Source organism: Coregonus lavaretus (assembly GCF_964263955.1).
Source record: "Coregonus lavaretus genome assembly, chromosome: 31".
NCBI lineage: Eukaryota > Metazoa > Chordata > Actinopteri > Salmoniformes > Salmonidae > Coregonus > Coregonus lavaretus.
In genome coordinates this window covers 23,510,296-23,531,082 of record NC_140018.1, presented here as the reverse complement: position 1 = coordinate 23,531,082, position 20,787 = coordinate 23,510,296, and the positions used below count along the sequence as shown (strand labels likewise).

General features: G+C 43.3%; 1 protein-coding gene across 1 annotated transcript in view; it reads left to right on the top strand.

The window, feature by feature from the left end:
* The window catches only part of fam184ab (family with sequence similarity 184 member Ab), a gene marked incomplete at its 3' end in the record, with an annotated part of 157,216 nt that extends 136,947 nt beyond the window's left edge, over positions 1-20,269 (top strand). The window contains exons 14-19 of the mRNA XM_084149574.1: positions 9,323-9,507; positions 11,944-12,090; positions 15,045-15,162; positions 15,595-15,699; positions 16,511-16,722; positions 20,188-20,269. Coding sequence (XP_084005700.1) covers positions 9,323-9,507; positions 11,944-12,090; positions 15,045-15,162; positions 15,595-15,699; positions 16,511-16,722; positions 20,188-20,269 — 849 coding nt within the window. The remainder of the gene's footprint in view (positions 1-9,322; positions 9,508-11,943; positions 12,091-15,044; positions 15,163-15,594; positions 15,700-16,510; positions 16,723-20,187) is intronic.
* Positions 20,270-20,787: the final 518 nt, after the last annotated feature.

Sequence of the window (20,787 nt, the reverse complement as noted above, 5' to 3'; positions counted from 1 at the left end):
ACCCTGGCTCAACATAATGAGTCCCAGAGCCAGGGTGTGACAGTACCCCCCCCTAAAGGCGCGGACTGCGACCGCGCCTGAACTAAACAAAACAGGGGAGGGCTGGGAGGGCATACCTCCTCGGCGGCGGTTCTGGCTCCGGCCTTGACCACCACCCTCCAATACACCCCCCATAGTGCCCCTGGTCCAGTCTGTCGACTCGCACCCCTGGCCTGGTGCGTGGAGGAGGAACGGGCCTTACCAGGCTGACGACGCGCACCCCTGGCCTGGTGCGTGGAGGAGGAATGGGCCTTACCAGGCTGACGACTCGCACCCCTGGCTTGGTGCGTGGAAGAGATATGGGCCTTACCAGGCTGACGACTCGCACCCCTGGCTTGGTGCGTGGAGGAGGAACGGGCCTTACCAGGCTGACTTCTCGCACCCCTGGCTTAGTGCGAGTGGCAGGAACAGGCCGGACCGGGCTGGCGACGCGCACCGTAGGTTTGGTGCGAGTGGCAGGAACAGGCCGGGTCGGGCTGGCGACGCGCACCGTAGACTTGGTGCGGGTGGCAGGAACAGGCCGGACCGGGCTGGCGACGCGCACCGTAGGTTTGGTGCGAGTGGCAGGAACAGGCCGGGTCGGGCTGGCGACGCGCACCGTAGACTTGGTGCGGGTGGCAGGAACAGGCCGGACCGGGCTGGCGACGCGCACCGTAGGCTTGGTGCGAGTAGCAGGAACAGGCCGGGTCGGGCTGGCGACGCACACCGGAGGCTTGGTGCGTGGAGCAGGGACAGGCCGGGCTGGGCTGTCGACGCACACCGTAGGCTTGGTGCGTGGAGCAGGGACAGGCCGGGCTGGGCTGTCGACGCACACCGTAGGCTTGGTGCGGGTGGCAGGAACAGGCCGGGCTGGGCTGTCGACGCACACCGTAGGCTTGGTGCGTGGAGCAGGGACAGGCCGGACAGGGCTGGCGACGCACACCGTAGGCTTGGTGCGTGGAGCAGGGACAGGCCGGACAGGGCTGGCGACGCACACCGTAGGCTTGGTGCGTGGAGCAGGGACAGGCCGAACCGGGCTGTGGAGACGGATAGGAGGCCTGGAGTGAATAGCGGCCACCACCCGTCCTGGCTGAATGCCTACCCTCACACACTCTGTGTGAGGCATCCGCACAGGACGTACAGGGCGGTGTACCCCTGGCCTGGTGGCCTTCTGGATCCGCCCCCTTTTCTCCTCCGTCAGCCCCGTCGTCCATGCCGTGTGCCCCCCCCTAAACATTTTCTGGGGTTGCCTCACGACCGTCCGACGACGACCCTGATCACGCCGTAGCTCCTCTCTACGGCGCGCCTCCACCGTCTCACTCCATGGCCGGCGATCCATCCCGGCCAGGATTTCCTCCCAGGTCCAGGACCCCTGCCCGTCCAAGATCTGCTCCCACGTCCAGGCTGCCTGCTCCTGGACACGCTGCTTGGTCTTGGTATGGTGGGTTTTTCTGTCACGATCGTCGTAGGAGTGAGTAGACCAAGGCGCAGCGTGTGAAACAAACATGACTTTATTTAATTAAAGTACTAACAAAACACGACTCGTGAAGTCCACGGTTACAAAGACCGACAAGGAACAAAAACCCACAAACCCAAAGTGAAACACAGACAGTTAAATATGGCTCCCAATCAGAGACAACCAGCAAACAGCTGACACTCGTTGCCTCTGATTGGGAGTCACTCAGTCAAACATAGAAAATGACGAACTAGAACACCCAACATAGAAACAGAACACATAGAATGAACACACCCTGGCTCAACATAATGAGTCCCAGAGCCAGGGTGTGACACCGTCCCATATAGATTGCAAAATAGTTGGGAAGAGATTTTTGACGTACCGATCCCATGGCATAGTGTTTATGAACTGACACGCAAAACGACACCGGATTCAAAAATTTGAATCTTTCAATTTAAATTATTATATAAAATTCTTGCTACCAATAGAATGTTATTTATATGGGGGATACAATCTTCCCAGCTCTGCAGATTTTGCTGTGAAGAGACAGAATCATTAGATCATTTGTTTTGGTTCTGTCCATTTGTAGCTTGTTTTTGGACACAGGTCCAGGAATGGCTAAAGGATTGCAATATTTACCTGGAGTTAACCTTACAGATAGCATTAATGGGTGATCTGAAAAGTCATAGTCAATCGATCAATAATATAATAATACTTTTAGCAAAAATGTTTATTTTTAATTCACAATCTGTAGAAGCAATGAGAATAGAAAGGTTCAGAACTTTTGTAAAACATCACAGTACGGTTGAAATATATATGGCAAATAGAAATCCTACATGGATGGTGTTAAGAGATAGATGGGAGGTATTGAATAGAGTTGAAGGATGGGACTAATAACAAATAACAACAAATAATAACAAAGATAGCTAATAATGTAAGCATACTGTGTCCATAATAAGTATATAGGTTGTATGTTGGGAGCTTTTGGGAAAGAGCACAGTTAGAAAGATATGGCATATAGAAGCAAACCGGATGGACATCATGAAAATGATCGGAGAGGTTGAGAGTAGAAGAAGTTCAGGAGCAAAAAAAAAAAATATATATATATATATATATATATGTATGTATGTATGTATGTATGTATGTATATAATAGAATTATTGTAAAATTAACTGTGTCCATAAGGTGTAGATAGTAAGTATAGATCGGAAGTAGAGGCCTGGGCATTGTTGTTCACTAATTTACTCCAAGTAGGGAAAGGATGGCGGGGTTGAAAAGTAATAAAGGGGAGTATATATATAAAAAACATGGGGGATTGGAAGTGATGCAGACAATTACATTGATAGAAGATACAATCTATCTGCAATGTTAAGCTGATCCACACCCCCCCCAAAAAAAATTATATAATTAATAAATTTAAAAAATAACACAGAGCATGTTGTTTTCCTTTGAACAGCGCCTCCAGCCCAGCAGCCCCGGCAGATAGTGAAGAGATGGGGCTGTCTGAAGAGAGGTACAAAGTATTGCTCGTCCTCTTTCTGGGAGACGGAGAGAGGTATCTAAGAAATAACTCCCTGTGCTGAGCTGTTGATGGTTTGGCGGGCGGCGGGGCCCGCGCTGAGCGCTGTGTTGCCTTATCGATAATTGTGGCCCCCTGAGAGATGCACGGTGCCGGCTTGTTTAATGAGCTGTGAGATTAGCAGGCCTGGTTTGCGGTGTGGAGAATTGCGTTTGCTGCGGATAGTGATCAGCTTTCCCCACAGACGAATGCTCGGCTTCTGACAGACAAACGGCTCTGAAGAATGTTTATTTTCTATACTCCATTGCTCATGGTAGCTACATATTATCTCTGCGTGGTGTGTGTGCTTTCGTGCCTGCCTGCGTACATGTGTGCGCGCCTGTGTGCATTTTGACCATAGAGAGGTCTGTGTCATATTTCCTCTCATGTTTTGTGTATCTGATAGTTAATATCCCCAGGCTGATTCCTCAAAACAATGTCTGTCTATGAGACCTAGTCTTAATGAAATCCTACACAGCCCTGTAAATGCTCAAATAATCTCCAACAATTGAAGCATTGCTAATGGCTCCTCATCCGCAGCGGACCTATTTTTCACAGCGGAGACACGCCGTGGCCTGTTTGCAAACTGTGATAAATGCCTCTATTTTCCCAGATTATTGGGCAGATAGGGATGTTTAGAGAGGTGCGCTCCTGCTGGGGTGGGGAATGGGGATAGTCTCTCCCCTCAATGGTCGTGACTCATAGTTACTATGACCAGGCCTAATTTGTAAAGAAGTTTCCTTTTCAATAACGTTTCAGTGTCACCTGTATGGCGGATCAATGGCACTGCAGTTATTCCTGCTTTGTAGCAGAATTGGGTATGAATTCAAACCACATGTATACTTGATCTCATATCATTTATGGAGGCTGAAGAAAGATTTAATCTGGTCCTAGTACTTGTGACTCACCTCTCTCTGGGTCGTGGCAATTCTTGGACTAATGGCAGCAGCTCGATACCTCCCATCCGTGTGATGTGATGTAGCCCAGGGAGGTTGAGGGTTGGGGGTAAGGGTCTCAGTACCTCCAATCACTCCGGCTTCACAGACAGGATCTGACTGCTTCCCTCTAGTGACTCAGTTCTCTCTCACTGCCTCTCTCTCTCTCTCTCTCTCTCTGTACCAGGCTTCCAGCCGCTAATGATGAGGCTGTGCTCTGGCTGGCCTTTTGATCAGCCTGCTCTGGAACTGTAGAGACAGACAGTCCTGTGGAAGCAAGAGAGAGAAACAGAGAGAGCGAGACTGAGGCCAGTAGACTTGTCTTCTAATCAGCTCCTCGTTGAGACCTGTCTATTCCCAGACCTCTACCACTGTACTGTAGTCTCTACCCAGCTCCAGTCACACTGCTGTCAAACTAAGTTTCAGCCAGCCACAGAAATTAAATCCATTTCTAAAGAGCTTTTTGTCAAAGATCAGAGATCAAATGTGGTGATTATTGGAGTTGGGAACTCCATCTACCAACTTCTCACCATCCCCTCAGAGGAATCTTTGAATCCTGAAGTGCTATTTTGTTCCTGTGACATTTTGTCCAAAGCCTTTAAAGCTTCCTTTGACCTAGAAAAGTGTCTGCTCAAATGGCTCCACCATAGAATTTGCTCTAAGCTCCAACAGAGTTTCCATCTTTAGATGGACAATGAATATTGCTATTCTATAGTGCCATCGTAACGGAGAGTGTTAGGAGTCAGGGTGGTATTCGGACTGGCCCTCTGAACCTCTGCAGGTCAGCCTAGGGTCCTCACTGTGTGTCTCAGTGCTGCTAATAGAGCCGTCACCACTCTCTCACTTTACAGCCGTCAACACACATACACACACCTGCATGGACACATTTTCACACGAATGGACACACACACTTGCCTAACCAGCCACTGCATACACAAAGATAGGGTCAAGTGCCAATTGGAACCTAGCCAAAAACTCCCTCTCCCACACTGATGTTTAGCCTTTTAACTCTGCTGTCCACTGCTGGCACTGTCTGCCTCTACCTGTGTAATCCACAACCCACCCATGCAGAGACATGTCAATCATGTGGGCTTCCAAGCAAAACCGGTATCCACTGGAGAGATTGGGAGGCAGCAGAATTGTCACAATAAATCTCTGTTAGGCAGAGGACGGGTGAACAAGCTTCTATGGAGGAGTGTGAGCTAGTCCCCTGAAACCAGCCCCCTGCAGTGGCCCACACATTAATAACTTTAATACTGTTATCACAATAATCAGCTGGCATGAAATTATATTTACAGGAATTGAAAGTTAATACATGCAGATTGTAATCTGATTACACAAGAGTCAGTACCAGAGTTTGACGGTATTCTGTGGGAACTCTTAGCTTAGTCTCTTTTATAGAGGGAAGGACTTTTTAAAAGATGTGTCGTTGCTGAAGGGGAAAATGATCTTTGAGCCAAGCAAAGCATGATTAATCTACACCTCGGCTGGAGTTATAGTTCTCTGAACAGTATAATCAGGTCATTATATGTATTTCTGCCTGGGCAAAAGGAGATACATTTCAAATATCAGACTGTAGAGTTAACTGTTACTGTAACTTTGGGAAAGAGAGTGATAATAGGCACAGTCTAGATTCAGATTGGAACGTTGTCCTTATTACATACTGAACAATTGACTAAATGCATGTATTCTAGTGAATGTTTTACCAGTAGGTTTTCAGTACAATTGACCCTGACTGGACCAGACAGCAACAGCCAGGTTTGAGCTAATAGTCAGATGATTACCTTTTCCTGGGATACAACCTTTTCCAGGCAATATAACAGTCCTCTAACACGTTGTTGTAGCTCGGACTAGTATAAACAAATACAAGCAGTAAATAATTATTCATATAATATATATTTAGAGAAATGTGCAGAGAGGAGTTCAGACATATCAGCAGCATCAATATTAACAACCTCACAACAAACGTGTCCAGGTAAGTACACATTTAGTGCAGAGAGAGAGAGGTAGAGTGGTGTCCATTAGTGATGCGCGGGTCAGCTGTTTGTTCACCCGCAACCGCCCGCAATTGCTATTCAGTGGTGTAAAGTACTTAATTAAAAATACTTTAAAGTACTTAAGTAGTTTTTTTTGGTATCTGTACTTTACTTTACTATTTATATTTTGGACAACTTTTACTTCACTACATTCCTAAAGAAAATATTGTATTTTTTATTCCATACATTTTCCCTGACACCCAAAAGTACTCGTTACATTTTGAATGCTTAGCAGGACAGGAAAATGGTCCAATTCACATACTTATCAAGAGAACATCCCTGGTCATCCCTATTGCCTCTGATCTGGCAGACTCACTAAACACAAATGCTTAGTTTGTAAAGATGTCTGAGTGTTGGAGTGTGCCCCTGGCTATCCTTAAATAAAAAAATAAAAAAATTGTGCCGTTTGGGTAATATAGAGAATTTGAAATGATTTATACATTTACTTTTACTTTCATTACTTAAGTATGTTTTAGCAATTACATTTACTTTTGATACTTAAGTATATTTAAAACCAAATACTTTTAGACTTTTACTCATGTAGTATTTTACTGGGTGACTTTCACTTTTACTTGAGTAATTTTCTGTTAAGGTATCTTTACTTTAACTCAAGTATGACAATTGGGTACTCTTTCCACTACTGTTGCTATTAACCCATCCGCAACCCCTGACTAAGTGAAAATCTGAGGCCCACATCCAACCTAACCCGCAAATATAGAATATGCGCTATACAGTCAGAGATGGCGGAACAATTTCTTTACATGCCTTTTTAGATATAGGCCTGTTTCTGTTTATAATTTCCCAAATTTTTGTTAGACAACTTGTCTATAATTAGATAAATGCAGCTTCTCTTCTGTCATTACTTGTTGCCCTAGAAAACAAACTTCACCGATGTCAACTAGGTTGAATAATAACCAGAATAATGTCATAAATCGATAGAATGAATGCTTCAACCTAGTTGACATCGGTAAAGTTTTTCTCTTTCCTCTTTAATCTCTGCTTCTCTCGCTCAGCAAAGATGGTTAGGGACCGGGAAGAAAATGTAAAAAGGAAATTAAAAGCTATTAAAACGACCCAACATGTTTTTGATAAGATTTCAGTTCGGCTTGGATGCATATTTTATGTGGTTGAAATACAGATTTTATGATGCTGACTAAAGATAGCACCGTTACAGATGGTCGCTAACCGCGCATTCATTTTCTCAAGATGCTGAAAGAAATTAATCATATTTCTCCACTCCTGCTCAAAATGTACATTTGGTGTATAATTTTACTGCAAGAAATGCTTAATTCTGCAGGAGTTCATATTAGGCTATGTGAGAGGTTATAGACCTACAGTGCCTTCGGAAAGTATTCAGACCCCTTGACTTTTTCCACATTTTGTTACGTTACAGCCTTATTCTAAAATGGATTAAATAAAACATTTTCCTCAGCAATCTACACACAATACCCCATAATGACAAAGCGAAAACAGGTTTTTAGAAATGTTTGCAAGTGTATTAAAAATAAAAAAGCATCTGCTGATGTAAAAAAGGGCTTTATAAATACATTTGATTGAAGTACCTTATTTACATATGTATTCAGAACCTTTGCTATGAGACTCGAAATTGAGCTCAGGTGCATCCTGTTTCCATTGATCACCCTTGAGATGTTTCTACAACTTGATTGAGTCCCCCTGTGGTACATTCAATTGATTGGACATCATTTGGAAAGGCACACACCTGTCTATATAAGGTCCCACAGTTGATAGTGCATGTCAGAGCAAAAACCAAGCCATGAGGTCGAAGGAATTGTCCATAGAGCTCCGAGACAGGATTGTGCCGAGGCACAGATTTGGAGAAGGGTACCAAAACATTTATGCAGCATTGAAGGTCCCCAAGAACACACTGGCCATCATTCTTAAATGGAAGAAGTTTGGAACCACCAAGACTCTTCCTAGAGCTGGCCGCCCGGCCAAACTGAGCAATTGGGGGAGAAGGGCCTTGGTCAGGGAGGTGACGAAGAACCCGATGGTCACTCTGCCAGAGCTCTAGAGTTCCTCTGTGGATATTGGAGAATCTTCCAGAAGGACAACCATCTCTGCAGTACTCCACAAATCAGGCCTTTTTGGTAGAGTGGCCAGTCGGAAGGCACTACTCAGTAAAAGGCACATGACAACCCACTTGGAGTTTGCCAAAAGGCACCTAAAGACTCTCAGACCATGAGAAACAAGATTCTCTGGTCTGATGAAACCAAGATTGAACTCTTTGGCCAGAATGGCAAGAATCACGTCTGGAGGAACCTGGCACCATCCCTACGGTGAAGCATGGTGGTAGCAGCATCATGCTGTGGGGATGTTTTTCAATGGCAGGGACTGGGAGACTAGTCAGGATTGAGGCAAAGATGAACAGAACAAAGTACAGAGAGATCCTTGATGAAAACCTGCTCCAGAGCGTTCAGGACCTCAGACTGGGACGAAAGGTTCACCTTCCGCTGCCAAAGGTGCTTCAACAAAGTACTGAATAAAGGGTCTGAATATGTATGTAAATGTTTTTTAAAAATTAAATTCTAAAAACCTGTTTTTGCTTTGTCATTATGGGGTATTGTGTGTAGATTGATAGGGGGAAAAAACGAATTAATCAATTTTAGAATAAGGCTGTAACGTAACAAAATGTGGAAGAAGTCAAGGGGTCTGAATACTTTCACTAAGGCTACTATTGCATTTAACCCGGACAGTACAATTTCCTTGACATATCATTTTGACAATATCACAATATAATTTTTGCGCTTGTTGCCTGTATGCCTGCACTAAAACTCCAGTATTTTTCCTTCATAGCTTGTTCTCCATCTTCTTTTTAAATAGGGAACCAATTTGTTTTCAGCACTTTTATTTCCATAAAAACATGTTGTCTCATGGCTCTCTCTTGTCTCTCTGCAGCAGACATATGATGAGCAATATGTTTGGAACATTGAATCGCAATAAAATCACAGTATCAAATCGCAATACATATAGAATCGTGAGAATCGCAATACAGATCATATCGGCACCTAAGTGTCGTGATAATATTGTATCGTAAGGTCCCTGGGAATTCCCAGGCCTAATCACTAGTGGCCATGGCATGTTAGTGTGCTCACTTGAGCTGTAGTATCATGCCACTGTAAAGATGGTATCAGAAAGCATCACAGTACCCTTGGGAATACAAGGGGACAGCATAACAGCACAGCAATAATACACAAATGAGATCAAATGCTAACTCAAACGTGTGTTTTTTGTGTGTTTTTTGTGTGTTTCTGTGTATCTCTGTGTGTGTGCCTGTGTATGTCTGCGCATTACCCCACAGGAGAGGGAGTTGCTGGGCCGTATCTCAGACCTGCAGGAGGAGGTGGTAAGGAGGAAGAACCACATCGCTGAGCTGGACCACGAAATACACACACTGAATGAAAACATCAACACGCTCACCAAGGAGCTGGAACTTAAGGGCAAGGAGGTGCTGAAGATCCGCAGCGAGGCCAACCAACAGATCAGGTGGGTGGGAAGAGAGGGCAGGAGGGGAGGAGGGGATAGCCGTGACCCCACCACAGGGCATTATGGGGTGACACAAAGGAGGGTTGACACAATAACAGGCCATCTACAGTAAAGCTGTTCCGGCACATTGCCAAACTTAATTACAATGTCTTCAGAAAGTTTTCATACCCCTGTTACAGCCTGAATTCAAAATGGATTAAATATATTTATTTTCTCAGCCTTCTACACTTAATGAAACATAGAAATGTTTGCAAATGTATTGAAAATGAAATACAGAAATATCTAATTTACATAAGTATTCACACCCCTGAGTCAATACATGTTAGAATCACCTTTGGCAGCGATTACAGATGTGAGTCTTTCTGGGTAAGTCTCTAAGAGCTTTGCATACCTTGATTGTACAATATCTGCACATTATTCTTTTTTAAATTCTTCAAGTTCTGTCAAGTTGGTTGTTGGTCATTGCTTGACAGCCATTTTCAAGTTTTGCCATAGATTACCAAGCCGATTTAAGTCAAAACTGTAACTACAGTAGGCCATTCAGGAACATTCAATTTTGTCTTGGTAAGCAACTCCAGTGTATATTTGTCTTTTAGGTTATTGTCCTGGTGAAAGGTGAATTTGTCTCCCTGTGTCTGTTGGAAAGCAGACTGAATCAGGTTTTCCTCTTGGATTTTGCCTGTGCTTTTTATCCTAAAAAACTCCCTAGTCCTTGCCGATGACAACCGTACCCATAACATGATGCAGCCACCACCATGCATGAAAATATTCAATGTCTGCTTTTTTTTCTACCCATCTACCAATAGGGGCCCTTCTTTGCGAGTCATTGGACAACCTCCCTTGTCTTTGTGGTTGAATCTGTGTTTGAAATTCACAGCTCGACTGAGGGACCTTACAGATAATTGTATGTGTGGGGTACATATTTTTTGTGGAACTTATTTAGGCTTGCCATAACAAAGGATTTGAATACTAATTGACTCAAGACATTTCAGCTTTTCATTTTTAATTAATTTGTAAAAAGTTCTAAAAACATAATTCCACTTGAGATTTTGGGGTATTGTGTGTAGGCTTGTGACACAAAATCTCAATGTAATCCATTTCAAAATGAGGCTGTAACAAGGGGTGTGGATACTTTATGAGGGCACTGTAGGTGAATCTATTGAATCTCTGTATGCTATCCCTGCAGGTGAATGCCTGTACCTAGTTTTAATATGGTCACAATTAAGGTTTTTAGCATGTTTAGTTCATTCAGATGACTGGTGAATCACAACACGAGAAGTTCAGTTGTGTGACTTCCTCTTGTTTAGATGTGACTGTCAGTAGCCATTGGCAGTGCTTGCATCGTTTTCAAGTTAGATTAAAGTGGAAGGATACTGGCAGAAAGTGAGGAGGCCAATTTGCCTCTCCCTGCTGGAAGTCCTGGTTTATATTTTGTGCTCTATTATTCCCTTTGATGACTTGGTCCCTTTTGACATTTGTTATTTTCCTCTAGTTTAATGGTCAAATAAATTGATAAGGAAATATGAAAGGGTTATTTGGGGCAGGGCCTAAATATAATCTATCATCATGCTTTTCCCACAGGATGATAATTAATAATTCACTCTTATATTAATTCATAATGTGGGCTAAGGCCTGGATGGAATGAACGGCAGGAACTCTCATTAGAATGAAAGGCCTGTTTGGTGATGAATAAAAAATGGAGGCTGACGCTTTTCTAGAGCTTGAGATAACTAAGCACATGGGGCTAGTGTTTGAGTGCGCATGTGTGTGCATTAGCGCACACGTGTTTGTGCGTGCATCCACGCGTGTGTGCATGCATGTGTGACGTCAACGACACCCAGCGCTGGCAGGATTCCAAGCCCATCATGGAGCACGTTTCACTTCCAATTATGTAACACGCTGGCAAATCCTCGTTTCCTGAGATAAAAATAACAGAATAAATAAATACATTGGAAATGATGTGTGTCCCTGAGGGTGTTACTCAGGGAGAGGCAAACATATTCCTCTGCACTCCTCGTGGTCTCTCTCTGTCTCTCTCTCTCTCTCTGACTGCAGGACCTCGGAGTGAGCAGCACTGCCATATAGCTTACATAGGGAGAGAGTCACCGCTACTATGCAGGGAATTTCAATGAGCTGGTGAAATGTCCTGTGTTTTTTCCACAAATGGCGAAACAGCCATACCTCTCCTCCAGAGCCCCCTGCTAAAAATGATGTATGTCTTTCTTGGAAAGGAAAGGACGAGTATGTCAGGAAACGAAAGAAAGTCAAAGATGAACACAATTTGAATGGCTCCAGCAGGATCAAAAGGAATGTGTCTGTGATAATTGTGCCGAGTTAAGATACTGTAATACCTCTGGACCGGGGCCTCAGAGCTGGAGAGGCGTTTAAAGACGTGTGATCTAAATGGGCTTTAATGGTCTGGTCTCTTCTCATCAGGGCTCATGAACAGGACCTGTGTAAGAAACACGAGCGGGAGATGGCTGAGATGAACGCCATGCACAACAGAGAGACTCAGAACATGCTGTGTGACTTCAACAAGGCCCAGGAGCTCCTCAAAGACAAGATCTCTGCTCTGCAAGTCCTGTACGTATAGTACATTCAGTATGTAGTTGATATAGCACTGTATGTGTGTGCAGGTGGTGGTATGTGAGAGAGAGAGAGAGAGAGAGAGAGAGAGAGAGAGAGAGAGAGAGAGAGAGAGAGAGAGAGAGAGAGAGAGAGAGAGAGAGAGAGAGAGAGAGAGAGAGAGAGAGAGAGAGAGAGAGAGAGAGAGAGAGAGAGAGAGAGAGAGAGAGAGAGAGAGAGAGAGAGAGAGATTATATAAAGCCCTGGCAGATGATGAAAGACCACAGTCCCTGGCAGAGCAACAGAGGGTGAAAAGGTGAGTGCCCCAGACAGATACAGGGATGAATGGAAGGAAGGATGAGAGGGAAGGATGGATTCGAGAGGGGGTCTGCACATGACCTCCGGAGGTGAATATTACCCATTGGGAAGGTCCTTTCCTCTTTCCTTACCCTCCCAGTAGTACAGATACATGGAGGTGACTGTGTCTTCAATATCCCATCACACCCACAATGTCCATGTAGCGGTGTCCTACTGGGGATAAACCTCCAGCTGGGTGTGCAGCTGCCCTAGCTTTCAAGACACCACAATACACACACAGTACACACACAGTACACACACACACCAGAAAATACGAACATAGACATAGAAAACTCCCCTGCCGACTACTCTGAATAGATCAATGGAGATGTACTGTAATGATTATGGAAATGAAATAGGAATAAAAGGCAGCTAAAGCACACAATAATGATTTGTAGGTCTCTATTGGAAATATCTTTGGGATATGGGAGAGGGAAAGGGAGAGAAGGAGAGGGAGGAACAGATGTACATGCCTCAGCGAGGGCCCTAGGACTGGATTTTGCTGTCAGGAGTGACCTAATTTGGTTTCACTTGAATGAGAGCACGATCTAGACAGAAAGCCAGCTACTGCAGAGAAAGCCTCTGTTATAAATAGCTCATCTGTGATGTTCCCCACCAATTGTTCTCATGGCTCAATCACTCCTTTCACAACATCAAAATGAAATGCTAGTGAAGCATACATCATTATTTGTGCACATGTTCCTCCATGAATTTGACTGACAAACAGAATCCATTACAATCCTGTAAAAATAGGTCACATTGGCCCTACACAGATTGTTTTGTTGCTAACCTTTCTAAAACCAACAATTAGCTGCTGGTCCGAGCCACTGTCATTCTCAATTTGCTGACTAGTTGACATTTCCAGGGCCTTCCCTTGAGGTGGCCAATTTACTGCCTACTAATTAAGCACAGGACAAATCTATTTTAACGACAGCCACTGTCCCCTCCCCAATTAATCACCATGGCAGCTTCATTCCCCCAAAGCCAGTCCCTGGCCACCACTAAATTATTACGCCATTTAAGCTTTATTAATATTTGATCTCATTACATCTCCTATTGGTTAAGCCCCTGGGAACCAACACAAGTTTGTTGTCTGATTGGTTGTTGTCACATCTGTTTTGAGTGATGTCGCTGGAGAGTTGAGTGGAGTGTGATGATGATATATTTATTGAAAGCAAGCCAGCACCAGCTTCCCAGGCTGCACTGCAGCAACATGCTTATTTCACACGGTTTGTGTTTGGAGTATGTGTAGGGATGCAGACAGTGGTGGAAAGAGTACCCAATTGTCATACTTGAGTAAAAGTAAAGATACCTTAATAGAAAATTACTAAAGTAAAAGTGAAAGTCACCCAGTAAAATACTACTTGAGTTAAAGTCTAAAAGTAATTGGTTTTAAATATACTTAAGTATCAAAAGTAAATGTAATTGCTAAAATATACTTAAGTATTGAAAGTAAAAGTATAAATCATTTCAAATTCACTATATTAAGCAAACCAGACGGCACCGTTTTCTTGTTTTTTTATTTATGGATAGCCAGGGGCACACTCCAACACTCAGACATCTTTACAAACTAAGCATTTGTGTTTAGTGAGTCTGTCAGACCAGAGGCAATAGGGATGACCAGGTATGTTCTCTTGATAAGTGTGTGAATTGGACAATTTTTCTGTCCTGCTAAGCATTCAAAATGTAACGAGTACTTTTGGGTCTCAGGGAAAATGTATGGAATAAAAAATACCTTATTTTCTTTAGAAATGTAGTGAAGTAAAAGTAAAAGTTGTCCAAAATATAAATAGTAAAGTACAGATACCCCAAAAAACTACTTAAGTAGTACTTTAAAGTATATTTACTTAAGTACTTTACACCACTGGATGCAGATGAGTCTATAGTGAAATGTGACACCGAAGTAATGTGTAGTAGATACTGTTTCTGTCAATGAAGCAAGAAATGAACAGATCGCTGATGCATAGCAGCGTAGAAGAAGCGATTATCATGATATCCAATATGCTCTCCCTCTAATTCAAGCGTGTGCCTGTCCCTGTCTTGCGTCGGCGTTTGATGGCGAGTTTGGTATCACTTGTCATTCCACATCTGTAGTGCTGAGGAGGACGTCAAGCCAAACTGGACATGATGGATGCTTGTTTAGAGTACAAATAATATCTTGGCATATTAAAGTCATAAATCTCAAGTTAGAGGCAGCACAAAACTGTGGAGAGGCAGATGGCTTTGAACACTGATAAGAACTCTTCTAAAGGGCGCTTGTTATGTGTTGAGACGTTAGTGGAATTCAGGAAAAACATGTACTGCACTTTTTGATCATAGTAATACACCAGCACTAATAGCCTTTTTGATTATGAGATTAAACGTAGGAGAGGTAAAAGCTAATGCTTTACTATTGAGCTGTAGGTAAGGGAAGGGAAGCTTTTAAAACATGCTCCCTCAGTGTCTGCATTTATTAATGCTCATATCCCCAAGCTGATCCAAGGCACTTTTATTATCAAGTTACACAAACAAACAGATCAATAACTTAACTTTCTCTCAAGTAAACTTTGTTTCCACACTGGGCTGTGAGGAAACTGTGAGACATCTGAGCCCTAATGGCCCCCTCCTCTCCCCAGGCTGGAAGGCACGGAGGATAAGTTCCGGAACAGGGAGAGCCGGCCTGAGGATCTGCAGGTGATCGCTGAGCTAAAGGACATGGTGACTGAGAGGGAGTCTCTCGTCAAGAAGCTGGTGGTAAGTGTATGTACACAGTACAAGATGGCCTACAGGATGCCCTTGTGTCGTTTTACCCAACAATCCTAGACATGGAGCCTGCATGCCAGTCTACCTCTGAACAATAGTAGCCCAGACTATGGAGTGCTCTAACCTTGCATGCCTAAGAGTTCTCATACAGCAGCAGTAGACTCAGAGAGGTATGTTACAGCCCTTGAGTCCCAACAATGCATTCTGGCAGGTTATTCAGTATACTGTATCTATGACTAAGTGTCTGTGGCACTAGAGAGAGTGGATAGAAACCCTCTGACTTTTGCAAGTTCTATCATACTGTACTGCTAAGCCCATTGTAGACATTAGAGTATGTGAGGTATGTCATAAACAATCAGCGAGATGCTCCATCACTAACCCAGAGAACCATGACCTAACTGGCATCTCTCTGTGGACATGCAGGACGACAAAAAGTTCTACCAGCTGGAGTTGGTGAACAGAGAGACCAACTTCAACAAAGTGTTCAACACCAGTCCCAACGTGGGTGTAATAAATCCCCTCATCAAGGTGAGCTGACATCTGCAGACTAACACACCTCAGACACAAGGCTAACACACCTCTGGATTAACACTGACAATCAGTTGATTAGAGCCATATAGCTAATCTGAACTAATCTTTGACACTTTGTGAAGACCAAAAGCTACCGGTGATCATTTGAAACCATTAGGGAACCATCACTATCATTACAAGCCTAAACCAGTAGCCTGTACATCATTGTAGAGAATGATTGAAGTGGAGATTTTAAGTTGCCTCTCCACATATATTTAGCCTTGATTTCCATTGGAACCATTCCATCCCTTAGTGGAGAAGTTGTGTCCCATTCCAATGTAAACACAGCAATCCCCTGTCTCCCAGTTGAATGGATCACTCTGCATGGTCAATATGTAACTGTTGACTCCATTTCAAGTTCTATAACTTCCGATATTTTGGTTCAGTGTTACATATTATGTGTGTTTGTACATTTATGTGTGTGTGTGTGTGGGATTGTGTGTGTGTTAGTCAGTGTGTGTGTGTGTTATCTCCCTGTTCAGACATCCAGTTCTCCTTTGCTTTCCAAGCCATTCTTTGTTAGTGTAAACTTTCTGTAGCCTCTTCCTTTGATGCATTCCCTTTTGCTCATCTTAATTTACATATTATAGCTGAGAGCGACTGTTGCTTCACTAGCTGAGTGGTGCGAGCTTGACCTTCAGAAAGCCTCCATCCACATAAATCCTCGAAGAGAATGAGAAATATATAAATCTATATATATACAGCAGTCTTTTCTCCATTGGACTAGCTCTCCCTTTCCATTTGTTTTTGTTTTTGTCCTTCTGTGTAGCAAAAGAGAAAGAATGACAAATCAGCAAACAGATTCAGCAGCTCTCCAAACCTCAGGGCTCTGGAGGCGGCGGGAACAGGGACGGGGAGCGGGCAACCCCAGCCCAACCGCCTAGAGCCTATCCCCAACTCCCCCATTCACCACCTTGAGCTCAACACTAGCAAACCTCTGCCCCCACCGACCCCTCCGACAGAGCCCAAGAAATTCATGAGGTGAGCGCCGCCCCTCCCTCGCCGCTGACGCCTCCGTCCGCACTATGGGCAGGCCCAGGGTTCAAGCACACTGACACACAGACAGACAGAGGCTTGCCCTGACCCTTGGCCCATACAGCTGCAGATAGGCAGCTTTCATACAAACCTTTCCAAAGTCAGCTGCCATATCCCTTTATGTTGGGCTTCAGTCTTTGAAAGAAACTTCTCAATGTGACCCTCACTGGCGGATGTTGATGTTCTTCCCCCCTCTCTCTCAGACCTCGCTCTGATAAACAAAAGAGCGTTAAATTAGAAATTACAACAAAAAAAATAACACTCCAGTCTGGAACTTTAATTACCTTGAATAATAGATTAAGTTGCCTGTTGCCAACAGGCTGAGGGTTCATCCAAGGATTCCCTCTTGATTGCTATTCTATTTGAAGGACATGATAGTTTTTGTCTTTGCCTGCAGTTTCTGCAAGGCTTTGATTGCATCCCCTTGAGAATTGGCTTTCGGAGAGAGGCAGAGCTCCCCCGTTACCCCCTCCCCCCAAACACTTCTATGTCAACTCATCTTTACTTTATACCAGGAAGTCAGTGACTTCACATGAGGGTTTCTTTTCAAACACACAACAAAATATATTCCAGCTGAACCTACATACACTGCTGGAAATGTATCAACACTTTACTATACTGTTATAAAGTATAGTAAATACATGAGCTTTGAAAATGGCATTGGAATGCAAAAGGAGCATGTGTACCACTACTCCCAACCATCACTCTTAACATGCTAACTAAAGTGTGCACGCTAGGAGTTGCGTCTCTCTGTGTCTCTGTGTTGTGTTAATTGTTCCGTTTGTTCTGGAAGTTATAGGCCTACAACTCATTGGTGATGTTGTTGTTCTGTTAAACCCCCTCATCCTCATCGGCCTCCAGGCATGCTGCTCTTACTGCACTTTGTTGTCCACTTTGATGTGAAATTGTTTGATTTTACATGAGGAAAATATGCTTGTGTAATATAGATTGGTGATGATATTTTCTTGCCATGTACAGTTCTGTGTGGGGATGTGTGAACGTCTAACTGTTGGAAGCCTCCGATAACAACAACACTCTCCCTCTCATCAATGAACCCCTCTCTCTCTCGTGCCTTGGCATTGCTTTGCTCATTGTTGTGCTTCCAGCTATAATTCTTTGTGTGTATTAAGCACACGTGTTAATGTGGTACTCTCTTGTGCATGTGTTGTACTAGCTTATGATGCCTGCACTCATCCGGTGCCTAGGTTTCTGCCAATTGCTGCACTTGTTATCTATCTGTACCCGTGTGCACTGTGCCTTTGAGCTTTGGGTGTTTGTTTTGCATTTGCTGCATGCTGCTCTGTTTGTAAATAAGTTGCAGATGAGTCGGAGTGGCGGATTTGTGCGGGGCTGCCCTCCATTGTCATGGGACTCTCCCATCACTGCATCACACACACGGCCTGTCTGTCTCAGCCCCTGTCAAGGTGACCCTGTTTCCACTTAGCAACAGATGCACCACCGCATACCACATACCAACTGAAGCATATACCACACATATTAACTGAACTGCAGATGCAAATTATGACACATTGGGGCCATGTATTACATTTGTATTACAGATTATTCAAAGGCTGCTTCTATCGCTTTGCGTGCAGTGCTCCTGAAATGCTGCACTATTTCGATTCACGAGGTCTATACCAGAATACAAATGCTTTAGTACTTGGAGAAGATACCTAGATCAATATAACTTCTTAATTCAGCTCACCAGCAAATGTGTAGCACAACACATGTGCATACATACTTGAGTTTTCCCGATGGAAAACACTAGTATGCGTGCTTATGCCATTTCTCTGCTTCTAGCTTTTGATGTTGTTGAAGTCAGCCCTGTCCATCTCAGCCCAGGTGTTCTCTGGATCTGAAATTGGTGATGAACAGACCAATATGCATGCTCAGTTGAGCATTAAATTGGGTTTGCTGCAATGGAAGCTAATGAGACTGAGGAGAGAATGATCACAGAGGAGATATTTTTGGATAGTTCTCAGAGACAAACAGTTCAAGCTCTGCACAGGATGAAGAAGCCACCTGTCTTTAATTAAAAACGTCAGACATTTTCAGCTCAGTCAGGGTAGTACAGTTGGTGCAGTACAGACTGTGTTTATTCATTTGTATCATCTAGTCATGATAATAATAAGACCTTTAAGTTTAGAGGATGTTATTTGACATGACAACTGTGGAAATAACCATAGTAGGAAATTAAAACTCAAAAGTATCTAAAGTTACATAGTTCTTTATCAGATCCCAGACTGCAATTTCCTTGCCTTTGTGTTTGTCAAATATGAACTGCAATATAAAGGTATGAGTCATAAATCACTGAGATCTTTTCATCTTGAACTCCTTGTACACTAGTTGTTGAGAGGAGAGTGCTTCACGTTATTACAGTATGTTCTGTTCTGACATTTCAATGAGAGTTCTCCTCCCACTCCTCCTTTTTGGCTCTCCAGACAGTCGGATGTCAAGCCTTTCATAGATAGTCATCTGGTGCCCATCAACGGATTAACGATCCCTCAACACATGAGGCTGAGGGAGGGCCCTAGACACCAGGCAGCCTGTCAGTCAGTCAGCAAGTCATCCAGATAGATAGCCAGACAGACAGACAGCCAGCCAGCCAGACAGACAGCCAGAGATATATCTAGCTCTATAGGCAAAGAGCAAAGGTTATTTTATGTGGAATATAGCTGCAATGTTAGAATACAGTGATGTTTGTTGGTGTTTATTGTGAATTTTCAATGCCAGTGCTATGGTCAAGCCAGCAAGCCAGTGAAATGCATTAGGTTGAATATGCTATATCTTAGGTAGACTTAGAACAAACCACAATAGGCAAGGTTATGGTCTTTCAATACATTTTTATTCTCACATTTTTTCCTTGGGGTTATAATTGGATTGACTTTTCAGAAACGACAGAGTAGTAGTATATAGGATTTTGAATAGATGCATTCACATATTTGTATAACCAAGACAGCATCCTCCCCCAAGGACCTGAGTCAAAGATTAACAACTGCATGGTCTTATAATTCAATCTAACAAAACTTAATGGCTGGATGATCATGTACAACAGAAAAGGTTGAGTTAATACAGCCACGGGCTCTCTTAAAAATGAGCACACTTAACTCGGTTAAAGGCTGATTAGTGCAACGGAAATGTTCTTGTTTTCTAGGAAACATTTACACTTAAGAGCAGATCATAAAATCTATACTGCCGCAACAAAATCCCATTATCCTCTGAACTGGATGAATGACTATACTGACTATACTAAGGAACATTCACAAACACATCACATAGGCATAAAACCCAGAGACTTAAATCAAATAAAATGACTCTCAACCCCAAGATGTACAATAAGGATTCCTTAGTCGATAATGTCCTGTATTGTATAACTGTGTGCTGCTGTTGTGGTGTGTGCCCCCTGTGTAGCCCTCCTGAGACAGAAGAGTCACCCGTAGGATCCCCCGACCCCCAGCGCCAGGAGTGGTTCGCCCAGTACTTCACTTTCTGACTTTTGCAACTCGAGAGCATGTCAATCATAGGAAATGAAAAATACAAAAAAAATTAACATTATTTAATGATCTCCCACTCCATTTCATTCTGTTGATTACTTCACCGTGAACGGGTTCCTTGTTTGTACAGTGCCGATGAGTATGTTTGACGTTTTATTTTCTGCAGTTTCTAAAGAGTGATGCATATGCTGCTACAGTAAATTGTCCTCTCTCTGTACCTTATTTTAGAATGGCACCATAACGAGAGTTTGTTACAGCCGCATAAGCAATTTTGGTAGAATTAAACTGTTTGTATGGTTGTCTCAACACAGATATAATGATGTCTCACCAATTTTAAAAATAAATTGCATATTTTATATTTATATTATACTATGTATGCTTAACTAATAAATAATTATTGTGACATTTAATCAAGATATGTGTGCTGTCTTTGTTTTGGGGCCTTTCAATTTATGAAGGATTTGTACCATAAAGTACTGTGCCATAGAATCCCAACTTCAGCAGAAAATATTTAATT